Source organism: Lonchura striata, chromosome 10 (assembly GCF_046129695.1).
Source record: "Lonchura striata isolate bLonStr1 chromosome 10, bLonStr1.mat, whole genome shotgun sequence".
In the NCBI taxonomy this organism is placed as follows: Eukaryota; Metazoa; Chordata; class Aves; order Passeriformes; family Estrildidae; genus Lonchura; species Lonchura striata.
Window position 1 is genome coordinate 18,183,662 of NC_134612.1, and position 19,828 is coordinate 18,203,489.

At 40.7% G+C, this 19,828-nt stretch overlaps 1 protein-coding gene across 1 annotated transcript in view; it reads right to left on the reverse strand.

The window, feature by feature from the left end:
• Positions 1-360: 360 nt before the first annotated feature.
• The window catches only part of PDE6D (phosphodiesterase 6D), a 34,316-nt gene continuing 14,848 nt past the window's right edge, over positions 361-19,828 (reverse strand). Inside the window, exons 2-5 of the mRNA XM_021544305.3 lie at positions 7,496-7,584; positions 4,238-4,363; positions 3,352-3,457; positions 361-995 (exon numbers count right to left, since the gene is read on the reverse strand). Coding sequence (XP_021399980.1) covers positions 914-995; positions 3,352-3,457; positions 4,238-4,363; positions 7,496-7,584 — 403 coding nt within the window. The 3' untranslated portion in view covers positions 361-913. The remainder of the gene's footprint in view (positions 996-3,351; positions 3,458-4,237; positions 4,364-7,495; positions 7,585-19,828) is intronic.

Below are 19,828 nucleotides of genomic sequence, written 5' to 3' on the forward strand. Positions count from 1 at the left end.
CAGTGGAGCCGCAGGGAGCCCAGCCCAGCACGGGAGTGATGCTGGTGGGCTCAGAGGAACATGGGTTTTCCAGAGGGGCTTGAGTGTCCCCAGGCACTTGGAAAAGCAGAATAGTGTGCAGTGCTGCTCAAGAAACTGGTGACAAGGTCCCAGAGGATTAACAGACAGAGGGGAGGCCAAGGAGAAGCCTTGGTCAGAGAAGTCAGGACACCTTTCTGATACAGCTGGAGGAAGAGAACACAGATGGGGGTTGTGGGAAGGGCAGAGCAGTGGAAAGCCCTGTTCTGCTGCTGGCTTGAGTGATGGGAATTTGTGCCTGCTGAGGTACATTTTTGTAACAGAAAGGAAAACACACAAAACTGACATTTTTTCCCTTCTTTGGACGGTAGGAATGTTTTAATTGAGAAATTTGTTTTAATTACATTAGGTGATATCACAGTCTATTTTACAAGTTTGGGGTAAGAGGACGTGTGTGGACCAGTTACACAGAAATCCAGCGAAAGGATAAAAATCTACAACATGAGAAAAATGAAAAGGTTAACTTAACCCCAAAATAAAAGCACTGAGAGTTTGGTGTGAGTGGAAATGGGAGATTATACCAGGGTCCAGAGAAGTAGAAAGGATGAGACTAACATAGATTTACAGTATTGGTTCTGCATGACCATTGTTTGCCTGTGTTCAGAGACAGCCTCTCTTCCTGAGGGCATCGCTAAGCAGATGGCCCCGTCTCTGAGGATTTGGTCTGGTCTTGTCAGAGAAGAAAGCAAAAGAACTGATGGGCAAAGGTCACAACCCATGTTGAGCTGGTCCCCAGGGTCACTGCCTACAGGAGTGTCTTCCACTGGATAGTCGGGGGGTTTCTGCACCAAGAACTGCATGGAGGAAAACTAAAACAGCTCCAAAAAGCCCCATCTCAAACGTAGAAAAGTCTCACTCTGGAAGTGCTTACGAGAAGATCGTCGTCATAGAATTTGGTTTCTATAATAACATTACCACTGCAGGAAGAAAGGAGAAGAGTTAAGAGGATGCATGGACAGTGATTGCTGCTCTCCACCCTCTCACAAGCCTGGACTCCCACCCTGACCACCCCACAACCTGATCTTTTTGATTTGGAGCTGTGCACAGTGAGCACTGTCCTAGTCAGGGTCAGTCAGGACTCAGGGATCTCCCGAACACATTCCTGTGGAATGTTCTTCCCATCCCTCCTCTGTCTGAGCATGGTACTGCTCAGGCTGCAGAGTGCTCATACAGCAAACTCCTGCTTACTCCTACTGCTAAAAATAAACTAGCAGTCCCAATGCCTTAGGCCCCTGTCTGCTGCAGGAATTGTAAAACCAATGGGAATTCTTTTTTTTATTCTCCTTCTCTGTCCTCTAGTGCTGAGCAAGCTACATCAACCTGTCATTTCCCTTAAGAAGTGCTTAAATGCAAAGACACAAGCATCTTTTATACAAATGGCAGTGGAAATGTGGATTTGGGTGTGACAAGCTCTGGGGATTTAACTTGCTGACTTCTGAGATTTTGATATATAAAATTAGAACTCTGGGACCATTATAACACCTGTACACCTCAGCAGTGTGATCTGACCCTATCTAAACAACTTGGATCTTGAAAAGCAGAGCAGCAGTTCTACCTCCACTGTGGCTCTTGGTGTCTGTAACACTGGACCTGCTAAGTGTAAGGTTTTGCTGTGGAGTGGACAATGCTTGAACTTAAATGTCAGGGAAAGTCCTCAATCTGATACTTGCTCATCTTGGGAACCCTTCATGCACAGTGCCTTGGTTAGCACCAAGTATCACATCTCCATTCTCTCCTGGTTTGGGAGCACCAAGACAAAATTAGGTCTTTGGGCAAATCAGAAAATATGGGGCTCTCCAAATCTTGGCAGCTGTAAAATGATGACTTCTTTGGGCCATAAATTCCCCTTTGGATTTCTATGGGCTGGGGGAGGGTTCTACTGAAAAGCCTCAAGGAATGACTTGAGGGTACCTCTATAAATAGGAGAGAGAGAGAGACCTGGGCTCCCCACTGCAAGTGGACATACTTCAGAGAACAAATGGGACATTGGAAAATCCTCAAGGTCATTTGAAAACTAACTTCTCTTGACTCCCAGTCCTGAAAATGTCTTCAATTCCTGAGATGATCAGAAGCAACTTGTCAGATGTCTTTGTTTCTTTATTTTGGTTCCCAAATCTGGCTCCTCCTGTACTGACAAGTGCCCAGCTCTGGGAGCTGAGGGTGTGTGCAGCACCTCCAAGGTTCTGAGCAGGCTGTGCCAGGAGCACTACTGAACACTGGTGCTCTCCTCCAAGCCTGCTCTCTTTGAAACGTGTTGTGAATGGGAATCAGTGATGGCAGCTCCCATCCCAGTGCCTTCTTTATGTGACTGGCTTTGCTCCAGACAGGGAATGAGAGGGAAAATGCTGGAGAGGGAGATCTTCCAGAGGACACAGTGACCTTGCAGTGAGACTGGCTGCTCCCTGTCTGCCTCTTGTTGGCAGCAGGGTTCCCAAACCCTTCTGTATCTGGCAGTCCAGCACTGCAGGGAGGGTGGTTACCCTTCCCAAGAGCTTCCCTCCAGGAGCCTTTTCCATCATCCCCCCAAAGCTGGAGCCTGGCTGGCCACACCAGGCAATGCCCAGCACATGTTACTGTGGCACACCAGAAGCACCACTGCCCTGCTCAGGAGCTCATGTGTGCACAGAGCCAGGAGTAGACTTTGTGAGGAGGCTGTGTGAATCTTCCTGCAGGTGACTGTAAAATGACTGATTCCTGATTCCTCCTGTGAAAGGTATTTTAGCCCCAGATACACCTCTGTGCATAGTGTATATAAATGTGTATATATGCATATACACTAAATGTGTATAAGCCAATGTTAAAGACACAAAGCTCAGTAAAATTTTACACTGATGGAACAAACACTAGAGCAGATACTACAGGTGATATATTGCATGAACTGAACTACCTTGGACAAGAGTCAATGATCAATAGCTGATTTTAAAACAGCCCAAAAATCTGCTTTTTTTTTACCGTGGATGTAACGGGTATTAAGTTGTAAAACATTTTAAAATCCTTTCACAATTCACCTTCCAAAAAAATTAAACAAGTTTATTAATGAATCAGTTTCACTTTCTCTAAGCCTTTATTGCGATATTAATGCAAATTTGACCTATGGGAAGGAAGGTAATGAGGTTGGCTTAACCCCTTTTATTTCTCAATAACTAACAGAAGTGAGGTGATTCAGAGTTGGTAGCAGTTCCCTTTTCTCGTTCCCGCCGTTGCCCCCAAGGAAATGCCAGGCACTGCTCTTGCTTTGCCTGGTCTCAGACTCTGCAAGGCCAAGGCACTCACGTTAAAACATTAGCTGGCATCATCTGTGATTCAGGTGCTGCCTCTATCAAGGACTGCCAAGTGTTTGTGGAGTTAGGAATCACGAAACCAAATTCAAAGAACCATTCTGCAAAGTAAAAAAAAAAAAAAATCCAGAGGCATTTGAAAGACGAAAATTCACTGACAGGCTGGGGAACTCCCTAAACTGTCCTGCTGGGCTGCCAACAAACATTTTACATTTAAATTACTTTGTACAGCTTAAACTGCACTGAACCCTGCCCTCCTCTTAGAGCAGATACTCCCTTTCTAAAATAGCTGATTGTACTGATGAGGTCACACCACTTCCGTGGCATTCGGTGAGAATTTCAACACACCTAATTGGGAACAGGGAAACCACCCTCCTCCTCTTGCAGACATCCCGGGATCCAGCTGAGGTTAAGTGTGCAACTGGTTGTCCAAAAGACACGGAGCTCAATGTTTTATCTGCCCTTCCTCCAGGCCAGATTAAGAGCAGCACTGCAGTGAGGGGGGTCAGATGTGCAGTTGTGGGGTCACTGGCACTGCTGTAGCCCAGGTAAACCAGAGGCTCCAGCCTGGCACTCTGAGGAAGAGGCAGGAATTCCAGTAATAGCTGACTCTGAAATAGCCTGTTTCCTTGCCTCAGGCAGCCTGTGGTGGATTTATGCCCTCAGGCATGATTACCCAGCTTTTTTGCTTACATAACAAAGTGTTAATACACTTATGAAATGCTATCCTTAATACTGTGGCCCATTAGTCCTGACAAGATGAGAGCTTCAGTGCTACTCTGAAAAATTAAAATCACCACATTCAGCCCATTTTAGTCACTCTAATCCCTGCCCTGCTGGGGGTCAGTCCCTGTGCTGCAGCACACAGAGCACATCCATACCTTCTAGACATTGCCCTTTGAAATAAACTTTCTGTTCCAGACGGAATTTTTCCATTTGTTCTGCTGAGGAAAAGTTTAACTCCCGAGATACTGCTTTGCATTTCAGGATTTTTTTAGGAACTCGAGCTGTGAAACAGATAAAGAAGCATTATTTGAACACAATAAAATTCACCTTCTGCAGGTACTATTATTCTATACTTGGGAATAATGATCAGGACCAGTACAAGATCAAAGCAGCAGGAAAAATGCAAACACAAAGGACTTTGTTTTGACATTTGTTTTTACATTTGCAACAGTGAAATCAAAGATTTACCTTAAGTACCCTGCCCACAGCCAAGAATGAAGTTTATGACAGAACCAGGGATACAATACTCATCTCTCAGAACAAGACTCCTGGTTCTTAGTTGTTTTTTACTAAACCCCATAATTTTTCAAGTTGAAATATAAGATGCAACTCAAATTTTTACTTTAAGAATTGTGCTGAAGATCACTGGCAGCCAAAGGGCTGCTTAGCACATCAAGCTTCTTAGCCCTTCTCACTTTTCCTTCCCTTTCAGTCTGAGCATTCCCAGAGCAAAGCACAAAACGTTTCTTGGCCCAGCAGCACTTCCTCAGCCATCTCAGAGCTCTGGGAAGTGTCCTGTAAATGCCCATTCCCTTAACACTGAGACCTGCCCACGCTGCAAAGCCAGAACCACTCTGGAAGGTTTAAGAGGTAAATTTGACAATCCAGGTTTCTGGGCTCTTGCAATGGGTGTGACACCAACAGCTAGTGACAAACTGTACCCGGTAGATATTTCACAAGATGATTTTTTTTAAAGGTGGAGGAGCAAGAGAAGGGACAGTTTGAGTGCACTGATTAAGAGTCCTAATCAGGAGAATATGAGATGGGAGTCAAACCAGTAAAAATCTCCCAAGCTTGTCACACTTCAGTGGTGTGATTGTGCCTAATTCCTTCCTGCATATTAGAGAATGTTTCATGTGAATTTTTTAGAAATAAAGAAGGGAGGGAAGACAGCTGGCATGTGCTTTATGAGCCAAACTGTTCCAAAATGGAAGGCATATCAAAACATCCATGAGCAGGCAGCAGGCTGGTGTTTAATAAATGCAGGAGTCTCCCAAACCCCAGGCAAGTTTATCTAATGTAGAACAGTTCTATGGAGAAGGACCTCAATATGACAAGAGCTGGAGGCTTAGGGAATGTGAGCCAACATCCTATCCCAAGGAGAAGTACACAGCTTGGTAAAAAAAAAAAAAAATTAAAAAGAAAATTAGAAGTGTATGGCAAGAGTTTTAAATGTAAAAGATCTCTAATTATTTTTATGGGATTTTTTGCACCATAAAAACCTGCATGGCACCATCCTTTACTGCTCTCACCAGTACAGACTACACAATTGTGGATAAACATCCCTTTGCAGTTAAGTGTAAAATGACTAGTTAAAGCTATTCTGCAATTTAGTAATTTCATTTCTTTCATCCCCAGACAGAGTCCTGAGAATGTTTGCTTTAACATTATAAAACTACAAAATAAATAGTTACTTTTAATAAAAGTAGGACTGTGTTGTCTTTAAACATCTGATTTAAGACATTTTAATTTACATTTATACCATCAAGTAAAAATTTTAATTGAAATTATTTATTTTAAGCTCATTTTACTTTTTTTTCCTCTATTTTTTCTATTAAAAGTAGAAACTAAGGAAATTTGATTCTCATCAGTTAAATTCACTTAAAAACATGCTGGGATGCAGATAAGCATAGACTTAATCCTAAATTCACTAGTGCTTTTTGTTGACTTGAGGATGTACTATACCTGCACATTTATTTAAGCACTTACACTGTTAACATACATTTAGTCAGATGCTTAATGCTGACTAGATTAGAAAGTGTTGAATGACACATATCTTATTTACTCACAAGTAATTTTGGGTCCAAGCTTTTAGTTAGAAACTGAAATTCAATTAAAATATTAATATAATTATGTTTTCATTTTGTTTAAATAAAGCTACCTTAAATATTTGGGACCCTGAAGAAAGCAAGTTATCTTAGCCAAACTGATTTTACACTTTAAACTACACCTTTACTTAGATAATGAAAGCACTATTTGTATGTCATGAATGAAAGCTGGCTGTGGGGATTCTATAAGAACTACACCCCAGCAGCTTAACCCAAGATTTGCTTGTATATTGGAAGAAACCAAACTTTACAGATTTGCATCTTCTAAATTACCTCCCAGTTTCAAATGCCCTGTCACTGACTGGAAAAGCTCCTGCTGTCAAATGCTGGTTTAGATGATTAATTCTAGTTTTAGGTGCTCAGGCTTTGATTTTTACTACTTAAGGCAGTTTAATGCTAAGACTCTGGCAGCAATCCAGTACCACATTAATATTGTTTTTATTTCATCTAAGTGGTAATAATAAATTGAGGTAGTAATACAGTATCATGATTTGAAACGTGAGAGTTCATTTTATAAAGAAATTTGTACTTAAATAAAATAGAAGTCATGTTTAAAAAAGAAATAGAAGTCCTGTTTAAAGAAAATGTACTTTATTCACTCTGCTATATATTTGGTTTTTCATTTGCTGTGTTTAGACTGTGATTTGCCCTAAATGGCCACAGAACATACACACACAAGTACTATATAATGACTTTAAGATACATATGGATTTAATTTCAGAACAATTATTCTGTTTGTCCTCACTCCTTTTGCTGCAGGACTGTAGCAGAACTGCATTTTCCCACACCTTTTAATTCACCATCAGATTACCCTGCTTTGCTGGATGTCTCCCCCCTTTCTCAGCCTATTTATCAAGCATAACCTACCTAACTCACATTTCTTTTCTAGCTAAGACATACAAGAACTGCTTTTCTTGTCTCTTCTCCCAAGGAAGACCATCCTCCCATCTGTAATCTTTTCAGTGGCTTCTCCTAATAGCTCTCCTCTGCATTTGTCACAGTTGCAATCATCCATCTTCTAGATGGATGAGTGAACTGTGCACCAGATAAGATCTTAACTATTCCTTGTACAACGGGCATTAATCTCAGGCCAGAGTATGTTTTAATTAATTCCCCAGTTCCTGTGAAGGAGATGACAGTTCCTGTTTTATTTGCAATGAAAATCTGAGGCACAGTGAGGTGATATGATTTGCCCAAGTGACAAAGGCGACATCTGTCCTTCAAAGCACGGGTATGTTTGCAACTCAGGTGACCCAGACATGCAGCACCACCCAGCCCCAAATGCACACTGAAGTCACACAGTACCTTCATGCTCCACTCCAGGTACAGACAGATCTTCTGTTCCTTGCCAGAGGATCTTCCCTGTTTCTGCATCCCGAAGGTTCATCCAATTTCTGATTGGGAAGCAAATAAGGAAAACAAGCTATCTATATCCCTAAATTCTGTGTGTAGTAGTCTTTGCTGAGCTCTGAAATAGGCCACTCCAGCTGAGTTTCAGTCATGGTTTCTGGTTCTCAGGAGGCCAAGGAAAAGAGATGCTTTTTCCCTGAGAATAAATAAACAAACCAACCTCTGACCAGAATGAATGCAACAAGAGTTATATAGCCACAGATTTAGTTTTCACTTTAGACTGAAGCTTGTTAACCTCATTTATCATTTTCCACTGCTTCTAAAGGATAAAGGCAGTGCCACTGTGCTGCAGAGAAGCGGGAACATTGCTAACAATAACAGATTGTTACACAAACAATTGCTCTTCTCCAGCATTTGAAAATGGCTAGGAAAAGGAGTCCTTTCTACATAACATGAGAAAAAGAATAACATCCAATCCAGCTTGTTTTCTTAGTTTACAAATTATTAGTATCAAGGGTTGTTCTCTCTTGCTGTTGACCTCATAACTGCCACTCATGGGAATTTTTCAGCTGCTGAGAGAGATCTTCTCTTTTCACTCTCAGCAAGTGAGGCTGTGCCAGTTTCAAAAATGTCCCAATCAGTGAATTAGTCAATAAATCTTTGTATTTCCAAAGGGATAGTTAATAATGACCTTAAGTACACCTTTGAAAAATCTCTCTCACAGGGTAACTCAGACACTGACAGCTCAGAACAAGGTGCCTGCACACCTACATGATGCCATCCTGAACAGGGACAAAGCCATCCATAAGCCTCAAGCCCTCCTGCTCTGCAGCTCCTCAGGGGGCTCTGAGGCTTCACCAATGTCAGTGCCAGAGACTGAACAGAGCAGGAACTGTGGGATGAGCCCACACAAACCAGAGCCTTTCCAGGAGCTCCCTTTGGCTGCTTTATGGCAGCACAGCCTTTGTAGTCAGTACTGTCTACAACAACTGCTCAAGGAACTGGCTGGCGAGGTGGAGAGACAGAAGAGGGACAATATGGACCTCGACATGAGTATAAATAGGAGCTGTTGGAGATTTGCATATTGAACTCATCCTCTAACACACACAGTTTCCAGGCAGACTCACACAAACTCATCTTACTGATCACATTTTTCCAGAGCTCCCAGGAAGAAACAGATGCTTTAGCAAATTTTGCATCACAGACAAACATTTGTTTTAAAATGTGTGTGGAGGAGGGGAAGGGAAGATGGCTGCTTCAGCAGAGACGTGAGGATTCTTCCCCTTGCTGAACACTGGTCAGACTTTCTATACTCCACTGAAAAGACAAAGAGAATGTGTGCACAGGGTCTGTTCACATAAAGCTTAGTAACAACTTAAAGAATGGAAAGAGGGGAACATAGGGCATCCTGCTCATCTCCTTCTAGGCTTGTTCACACATTGTATCTACCACTTGTTCTGGGATTAAGGCAAAGGAGAAAGGGGCAGAAGATGAAAAGCATCCTCTGAGGGCTCTGTTTGGTACCTCCATATCTTAGCAGAAAGCTGCAAAGTGGAGCTCTCTCCCCAGCCAGCAACCCAAGTGAGACAGACTGGCAGGGAAGTCAGAGAGAGAGAAAATGAACAGCAGAATGGCAAGAAGAACCTGCAGCAGGGCTGGGCGCTTCATGTGGTGCTGGCTGAAAAACTCCATGTCCTCAGCCAACACAACCTGCAGGATGGAACTGTCCCAACAGTAATTTAAAATGCCAAAAAAATCCACCGTTTTTCCATACATCTTCCTACACACAAACATACAAATTAGCCAGGGTGAAGCTATTTGCATAGAAAGCAGTGTGCCATCTATCAAATGTTACGTACAAGGGGAAAATAACAAATGAGACAATCTGAGCATCTCACTGACAAACTCATTTATCTTCCCAACATTCTGCCACACAAACACTCTTAACTATTAGCTGAACAGTAATTTAGTAAATTGGGCACTTGATTATAAAAAACCTGTACTACCTTTAAAAAATGGTCCTCTCACAAGTATTAATTTACTGTTTGTTCACTATCAATATCAGTCAGAGTTATGAGCTCCCAGGTTTGGCCACAGACTGTGTAGAGCCAAACTGAGCACTAACCAAGTTCCTCTGAACTGGAAATGAAACATTGACAAGGACAGAAAACCCAGCACTGTACAGGAACTGATCCAGCCTCTCAGCTGTTCTATCAGTACTCTAACTAATGGACCATTCTTCTTCCTTGCCATGACTTGCCTTGCCTTTCCATTCCTCATCCTTTGTCAACTTTTGGAGCACTCTAAAATCACACTCACCAGTTTCAAAAGTATTATATTAGAAGTACCCTTCAGTGAGAAGTAACCTGACAGCTTAATTATTGTCCTTACTTGAAAGACACAGTTATAGTGTTAGTGAGCTACTATTTCTGGTGAGAGAAAACATTACTGTACACTACTGACCTTTGTAACTTCTCCCTATCAGGATTTCTCTCAATCCAGTCCAAGAAAGGTGATACAAATTATGCTGCTGTGCTGAACAATGTTAACATTTAAAATGTATGTTAACGTTTGGGGTGTTGGACATCTCTAAAGTTCTATCTGGCTTTATTTTGTTTATGGATGTTCCACTGTAAAAGTAAATCCATGCACAACAGCCTGCCCCATGCTTTGTATTATGACTGTCAAATTCAAGATGAAGAATAAATAAAAAGCTCAAGGCTCTACCCCTGCTGATGAGACCATGCCTCATGCATGCAGCAATACATGCCACAGTTCCTAGAAAGTATCTTGTATTTAACCAATCTGAACATTGCTAGCCCGTAAATTCCTTATCAAATAAATAAAGGTATAATGTCAGTGTAGTCAAAGGCTTTCTGACCGTGACAAGTCCATGTGCTGTTCAGGGCATGCTTTTCCAACTTCTGCAAATGAAGAAACAAAATCAACCTGCTAATCAGAGTGCATACAAAGAGTAAAAATTTATGGACCCAGACATATTTGAAGGGATCAAAATACACTATCCTGTTCACAAATTTTTTTCCCAGTAACTAAACATTATTAAAAGAGAAAGACAAATAATCAGATCTTAAAAGCACAGACACACACACAATCTCTTTCTATTGGAAAAAACACTTAATGTACAAGAGGTTAATTATTTTAAAAAATATGTTTAAAAAGAAACAGGCATCTCAAAAAAGTTTTAGTCAAAACTGAGATAATGTATAAAACCTTAATGGAATTAAAAGAAAAAAAAAAGCAGCAAACCCCATCACAGCTGATTTCTTGACACAGGAATACCTGACAAAGCAGCAGCTGTACTGCTTACCTAGTTATCAGCTTATCAACACTATTTCTGTCATCTTGAATAGGAAGGCTGGTAATACAACATATCCCAGAGTGAAGAAAAAGGAGATCTTGAACGAAACCCACACACACTATTATCTTCTAATGTGTTTAATTGGTTTAAGATTCTTCCACCCCAGCAGGAGAGATATTGTTGATACTAAAAATAAAGAGTGCTCCACCTCCTGAGCAGCAGTAGAGACCTGCAGGCAGAATGGCATTTTAAGCATTATTGAGAAGGAGAAAGTAAATTCATATTGGCCTGATACAATTACTCTTTTTGAAGAGATTCATGTTAAGCCATTTGACAGGGCAAGTAGGAAGCCAGGCAGTTCCAGCTGTGTGAAGTTTGTATATGTTAGGTGTGGGGGGTTGAAGGAAGGACATTAATGTATTCCTAATTCAGTTTCTCACTCTTAGACCATTAAATTTTCATTCATCTGTATTTTGGGGGTTTGGGTGTTGTTTTTTCTTTTTTTTGAAATGATGTCTGATTTAAGACTCAATAGATCAGATACTCTTCAATCCTGAAGGCAAGAAAGGATTAGGTAGAACAGTAGAAAGAAGGGTATACTGTTGATCTATTTATATTCCACCACCTATTGGGTCAGCAAAGTCTTACATAAAAGCTTTGTAGTAGCTGGAACTCGACTTGCTTTATATACTTTACATGAATTAGCTCCCTCACAGACCTACTTTGCTTAGCTTGATGAAGGGAAATGGTTTGTGCATTTCTAAATCAAAATTTTGCTTTCTTGAATACCTCTGATGTCAGAAGTTCTTTCTTTTTTGTATCTGTCATAGAGATCACTTGGTTCAAACAAATCAGAATGTACATCCTTATCTCTCAGTGTATTAGCCTTGCAGAAGATTGGCTTGTATTACCATACTTGTAATTAAGAGTAGCCTCGAGTAAGAGAATGAGTACAAACAAAATTTATCATTAAAGTAGTATGGAGTTACAAGAAGTTCTGCCTCAATCTCCCTGACTATTACTTGTATGTTGTAATGTTTAGCACTTCTTGAATATCTCAAAGGCAGTGGCAAACAGTAGGTATTGTTTCTCCTGTTAAAATGATCCATTTTTCATTTTATTCCTCACTGTCCATGTCTACACCATTCTAAAAACCTCAGGAACTGATGTATTCTTATATTTCATAATAAAAACAAGGTTAATGTTCATAACCACTCCTAGAAGGAAGATCTTTCATCATCCCTGCCAGCTTTTTTTTTTTTTTTTTTGTCCACATGAAATGCTACATTAAAAACAGTTCATTACCTGCCAGGTGCAAACAGCATCTCAACAATAACATGTTAATGAGACCTGTCCTCTGGGAGAAGGTGGAGCTGAAAGCCCTGAACAGTTCAGACAACAATCTCTGTTGTAGATCAAAAAAAGCTTCTGATCAGGACTCGCCAGCCTTCACTCCTGATTTCACATGGTCTGTTGTGAAAAGCAGAGACAACCAGGCAGTCATGGCATAGGAAAGCATGTTACCTTACAGGGAAATAAAGATCAAACTTTAGGGATTATATTTATATCAGACATATTTTCCCTGAAGAATATTTAATTTCAGTTGTTTCAATCCAGTCTGAGGAATAAGGACCAATATAAATTATGCAAAGTAACTACCAAGATACAAAGCAGACCACCTAAATAGTCTTACATTTCTCCACTCATGTCATTCATCCTGTAATCTTATGCCATCTCTACTCTCACTTTTTATTACAATTCCCAAATCCCTCTTCCACAGAACTCCCAATTGTGTGCTTAAATTTAAGCATATGCACAGACATTCTGCTGATTCAGGTTCTTGAATTCACTCTGTCCACACTCATGAGAAATGCTGCTGTCTGCTGTTTAATAAGCCACAAGTACACATGCTGGCAGTGTTCCTCCTAGCCCAAGGATGGAATTCAGTGCAAAATCCTATCTAGGGAATGAGCATCCATCTATTCTGTGTACAGGAATACCAACACAAAAAAATGGAAGTTATTCCGCAAACATTACTGGAGCCTTGGGGTATAGTACTGTCAACTTCTGCTTTCAGAAAGCAGCACACTTTGTTGAGCTCCTGATTAGACAGAAAACATGCTGTGACAGTTCTTACAGGGGCAGGACTTTAAAAAAACTAATCTATTATAAACCAACTTTCCTAGAGTGATGCACAAGACATGGGTTACTGTGCTCCCAAAATGATGGGAGGTGCTGGAAAGGTGCTCTATTAAATCCTCAAATGGAAGGAAGCCAATTATCCCTTCAATGCACTCCTGGCACTCCTTCACTTGCTGTAAAAGAGCCTGCTTTTAAAGTCTCCTGTACAGAACAAATTGCTGTGCAACAGAAGCCAGAGAGATCCACAGATTAATGTGAACCACATGACAAAATGCAGCAAAAATCCTCAGCAACCAACAAAGTAATTTCACAGCAAATTATGTAATCAGAGGGATATATTTAACAGCTACAGCATCACAGCAAAAAGATCAACACAATATTATATACTTGTATAGTTTGTACTTCCCTTTATACTTTCTGCCTTACATCTTTGTGTGTGCCTGCACAGATCTGGTATCACACAACGAATTTCCATCTAACATCCATCAGACAGTTCTGGATGAAGCTGCTCTTGGCCCATATTTGGAAAGACAGTTACACAAGTTACTGCACACCCTGCCAACCTTACCCTAGCTGAAATAGATTATGCTAAAAGGGCAGAAATTAATATTGCTCCCTTCTATTGTGTTGACAGAGCTCTGACCATTGCCACTGGGCAGTGAAGCTCCAGTACTCCCAGCTGTGTGTCACATCCTCCTTGCACCTTGGGTGACCACTTTGAAGCTGAGCTGTGTTCACACCAAGTATTTCCTGCTTGAACTCTGAATGCATTTCAGCTTAGCAGGGTTCATGTTGAGACTGCAGAAGTCTAACAAAAATGCAGCCTAGGTCTGTTCACAGCCAGATCAGCTGCAATGAGATGCCAATAAATTAGAGAAGTACGAACCTGTTTACCTCTACAAATACTGGAGATGAAGTAAACCTATGTCCAGCACTTGCTAATAAAAATTTTATCCAGTGAAACATGTCTTCAAACAGTTTAGGTTGAAAGACACAAATATTATTCAGTATTTTCATCAAAATGAACAACTAACATCCATCTCTATACCATAGCATCCTAGTGACATCAGGTAACAAAATAAGGCAGAGTTTAAATTAATGTTTAGTTTTCACTGTTGGCAATTAACTGTCTGAAAATATTTGGTGAAATCTCTCCAGATCTTAAATATTTAAATCAGAATTTGTGACCCTTATAATAGTCTTAACAAAATCAGGTACTTGTAATAAAACAATGAAGATGGAGAGCTTCTAAGACTCTGGAAAGAGAAGTGTCCAGCACAGGCAGGCAGGGTGAGAGAATGTTTTCTTTCTCTGGTAATAACCACAATATTGCCATCTAGCCAGACTTCCATTTCACTGACTCTTCCCCTCTCCCTCAAACCAAAGGAGAAAGAAACAAATGGATGCACATTTTAAAGGAAAGAGTTACAGACCTACTGAAGATGAAGCTAGTCATCAGGAGGGAAAAAGGGAAAGAAGAATAAATTCTAGTGGTTTGCAAGCAGCTGATCAGGGATGTAGATACTATTGCTTCAAGATGAGTCAGATGCAGTCAGATGAAGTTCAGATGAGTCTACTCTGAAAAAGTTTAACTCTTAGAAAATCCAGCAATTTTTGTTACTGCCGAGCAATAGAAACTGATGTAGGCATTTGCAAGTAACCTTTGATTCCTTCAGACAAAAGCAGTGTGTGACACTGCAGCAGATGAAGAGACTGCCCTGTTACCCAGGCACACCAGCAAAGCCTACAAGGCAAGGCTCCTGGAGAGCATGTCAGGCACTCCTCTGGGAACTGAGCTCAACCCAGGGAGGCTAAACCACTTCCAATCTCAAACCAAACCCCATACCTAAGATCTGAGATCCCTAACAAAAAATTTAAAGTAACACCCAAAATGTACTTGTGGTACAATGAATACAAAGTTGTTCAAAGTGGGAAAAAGCTCCAAATCAAATCTACACGCACATCACTGGCTTGGGGGGCAGATTCCCCTGTCAGAGTGAGCAAGCTGCCTTCTGTGCCAGATCTGTTTGCTACTATTAAAAATGTGCTTTGTTTCCTCTAGAGACAGCCATTAAAATGGTTCCTAGAACCAGACAACAGTGCCAAAATAAAAGCAAGCTGAAGCAATGTAGTGGCTTTCTGCTGTTTTCTGCTGCCTGTGTTTTTTAGGCTTTTCTTTGGCTTATCTCAATAGCCTTGACAGAGCTCCTTTATACCAATGCCTCAGCAGGAAAAACAACATGTGATCACATCTGGAGATTGCTTTACAATCTAGCTAGTAAAACAATCAATAACTTGGAAAAACTCATCACTCCTTGCAGGACCAGGAATTGCACAATGAAAATTATTTTCTCTTTTCCAGTGCAGTAACACCCAACTCCTCCCATCTTCCCTGCATTTTAAATGCACCTCACAAATTAGCATGTTATAAAAGCCTGAGCTTGTGCTAAAGACCCCTTTGAATATTAACATAATTAATGTCATCAGTAATACTCTGAGTTTGTAGAAACAGCAGGTGAATCAATGGGAACGATGTATTCATCTGAGAAAAGAATGTGACCTTTAAAATCTATAAGGCTTTATCAGAACATAAAGTGGGTTGCTTGTAAAAACTGAATGTAACAGCAGAGAAAGCTAACAGAGACACCATGTATACAAGAGGAACTAAAAATACAATTAAAACACTGGAATTTCCTTAAAGAAGATGCCTGGCCCATATCAAAAGGTAAGACAGCTTGCAGGACAGATTGAGGAGCCACATCCAGATTAAAATTAAGTAAAATTCTTTAAACCCCCAAAAATTGTTATAGGTTTGTCCACTTTTTAATTTTAGCATATCAAACAATTTTCCTCTCTGCAAGTGAACACTGAAAGTGATTCAGCAATTGAAATAACTTTATTTTGTGTTAACTACTTCAAAACAAAAATTTATTCACAGCTGAACTATTATCATAACATTTCAAGGTTCTCATCAATAAGTGAACTAGAGGGAGTTTCATGGAAACAATCTATCAAGAGGTTCTGGTGCATAACTTCATTTTTATAGATAAGGTTGCAGCTAGAAGGCCTCACAGGAATTTATCTCTGTAAATTGTTATGGACTATTGTTCTTTACAGAGCTGATATCACGACAGTCATGCAAAAAAATCAGCTTTAATGGAATGAGGCATTTTAAACCACAGTATGCCCCTTTATTTTATACAATTTTTCAGCTGTTTTAAAATATGCATTATATTGGCTTGCTTATAAAAGAAAGCTTGGATTGATTTCATGTCATTTTTGTAACATTGGAGGATTGGATTTTTTATGTCTAAAAGGATCTTCACACTTCTCCATATTGAAAGGGCACAGACCTGAGCAGAGGAACAATGACTTCTTTGACCAAATTTTTAAAAAGGGATAAACATGGCTGCTTAGCTGGCATTTTCATACAGTTTCACTTGAATGACCTGTAGCCTTGTGTGAAAAGTGGAGAAAAAGCAAACCTAAAAGGCTCTAAAGAGGCAGTTTTATCAGCACTGCTTGTGGCCAGTCGATGCCTTTGTTCCTTGAAGGCCTCTGCAATAATTTCTCTATTGAGCAAAGTGATGTTTATTGAGAATGGCAAAGCTGAGCATCAGCAGGTCCCCCTGCTGTTCAGTTTATCCATCCAACTCCAAGCAGTATCTCAAGCTGAAAGTGTCCCCCTGGTAAAAGAAGCAACTGACAACACAAAAAGCCTCCATGACTTCCAACTGCCTGTGCTTATGTATTGACTATGTGCTTTTTTCCCCCCATTAGTCTTCAATTTCTTTTTTCTCTCCTTCATTTCACATCTCTTCATACAAAGCTCTCTAGCACGCAGCCTATTGAGCTCTGAAGACTGCTTCTGATAGTCCAGATTTATCAGTTTCACATGTTTGAAAAGAATATGTAATTTACTGGAGGTATTAATATATCATGTACTTCTAGGAACAGATATGCAGATTGGAAATTGGTGAGAGATTTGGCTTTGGCATGAACTGTGCTTCACAGTGTCATTGTCATCTATCAAGTGCCATCCCAGGCAAGAGGCAAACCCCAGCAATTAGCTGGAGAGATAGGATGCCCCCCTGGACAGGCAATACAGTACAGCTCACTGATCAATAACTTAAACCATACCTAGTACTACACTGTGCTTCAAAAACTTCAACTCATGTTCTCAAAGTAGCTTTGTAATAACTGCCTGCTGTAGAGATTGGGAAATAAGCATGAAGACTTGCCCACAGCCACACAAAGAATCAGGAAGAGAGGAGGAAAGACATCTCAGGAGGTGTTTGGATTCAAGACTTGTGTTTCAACAGACAATACTGCCTCTCTCTTTAGGCAGCCAGGAACTGGAAACTCTTATTGTAACGTGGAGTGACTGCAGGAGCACAGATTGCTGCCATCATGCTGTGGGGTGGGTGCCAGTGGTTTCCTTCACTCTGTTTCTCCTTTTGTTGGTTTCTCAGTCACCCTATCTCACACGCAGGCTGGTTCTGAATCACTGCCAAGGATTACTAATGGAAGTGGGGAGCAGGAAGGAAATAAAGAGCTTGCAGAATTATAAGGACATTTAAGTGTTTAAAATACCATATTAAAGCAGGACAGCAAAATGGCTGTGTTGCCTCTGACAATAGAAGCAAAATGGTTCTAAGCTAGAAAAATGTAAGCCTCTGAAACTTATCAGTAAAATTCTTGTTCTTTAAGACAACTTAAAAAACCCAACAGAAATACAAAATAGCAAAGTCATGGGGGAAAATATAGCATTTGTTCCTGACTTAGCTCATACTAATTCAACTAGAGCTCCTGTGAAAATTTTCTTTCATTTTTCTGTTCTAAGTCTGGACACTCAAGTATATTTTAAGCTCAAAATGCCTCAATGAAGTCAGTGTATAGGTCACGCTCAACACCATAGGTTGTTTTTTGCTAATTTAAGGCAAGTAGCCACTTAAGCTTAAAAATTTCCACTACTCTAAAAACTAGGGATGCCCCTGATACAAAGTTTCTAACATGCTTTAATAGACAAGGTTTCCTTCCACAGCTCATTAGGTGTATAAGAGAGCCCAGTGAATGAGTTGAAACACAACACTTTTCCATGTATTCACACTGTCCTCACAACTGCCAGCTCCAGGAACTGCAGTAATAATTTTGCAAAAGGCAGCCAGCAGTAAATCTGAAAGGACAAAGTCTTGGGACAAATGCTATGGCTGTTCACTGCTGGCAGGGACTGGCAGGCTCCATTTTGTACAAAGAGACCATCAATTTTGCACAGAATGACATTCAGAGAGGACTATGAGTCTAAAGAACTCTTAGAGATGAACCAATGTAAACACATTTTGCTATAAGTAAATCCAAACAGCCTGGTACCACCATTACTCCACCATCAACTTCAAGTCAGACTCCTTGAACACAGGATGACAGTGGTTGAGTAATTAAATTTTAGAGAAATTTCCAACTCTTGAAGCTGTTTGGTTAAAATACTAAAAAAACCTCTGTACTAGGCAAAATTGTGCTTTCAGAACAAATGCCCAACCGGATCTACAAGGATCCACAAATGGCCCTGCAACACTGAGATATTCCCTGCACTGTAAGGGAAATATACTTTGGATTAGTTGTTTCCATATCCACTAAAGCTTCCCAGAGCTGGACTGCAAGCAGTGACTGTGTGGAAATGTCCATGCTGTTGCATCCTGCCTTGTTTCCTTTTTTCATTACATTCTTTCAGAATCTATTGGGATCAGAGGAGGACAAAGACGAAGCACAGTGCTGGAATAAAAAAACTTCTGGAAAAAAGCAGTAAGTTCCAGCAGCAACATTTTCCTAACTTAACTTTGCTTGAAAAACTTCCCAGTAGTTCCAGCCTCACCAGATCCTGCTGAGTATGGGCAAGGACTCATTTTTCACTCATTCTTGTGCAATGCACAATTCTTTTTATGCAATTTATTATCACAAACAATTAAAACATTTCAGTGGGCAAACCTTCAAATCTTAACTATCTACCTGTCACTGAATTCCTAAACACTGGGCTCCATTCTTCCTTTCACAAAATGCCATGAAGAAACATGTATTTGATTTTTTGGATCACCTCCATTTTGGAAGGGTGTCTAAACATCTGACAGCCCTATTGCTCCACACAGGCCAGCTCCAAGGAGAAGCAGCAAACCTGTCTCATGGACACACACTGTGACTGGATACCCTGGCACCTGGAGACAGAGAATCAGCCTGCACAGATCTGGCAGCCCCTGCCCAGATTAACTCTGGTGCACAGGTCAGGAATACAGGCTAATGATAACGAGATGGAGCTGCACACAGCCAGCCCAGATACAGCAGAACTTTAAGTGCTCAAGCTCTGTACTGAACCTCACCAGCCAAATTTTGAGACTCTTTGCCCCCTGGGAGCTATTGCCCTTGTCTGCTTTCTCCACCAGAGGAGTAACCTGTAAAAAATACTGGCTACTGAGTTGCACAATTAGGTAAAACAATATTCCAGAAACCGATGCAAACGTACTTAGCCAAGCCTCAAATGAGCTGGTTAGATATTCTACAAAATGGGAACTGAGTTTTACTTAGGAGAAACAAATCTATGGGGAAGGCAGTCTGTGTGGAGTGCATTTCAGTTCAACCAGGATGAGCTGCTTGGCTTTCTAGCACTTGCTCTATTTATTCCTCTACTCCAATCTTCTCAGAGTGACGTCTTCAAAGAGGAGATCACAACATCCCCTGTACTGGCCAGGGAGATTAAGCAACACACACACACACACACACACACACACATACACACACACACACACACACAACTGAAAAACAGAGTCTTTTGTGATTTA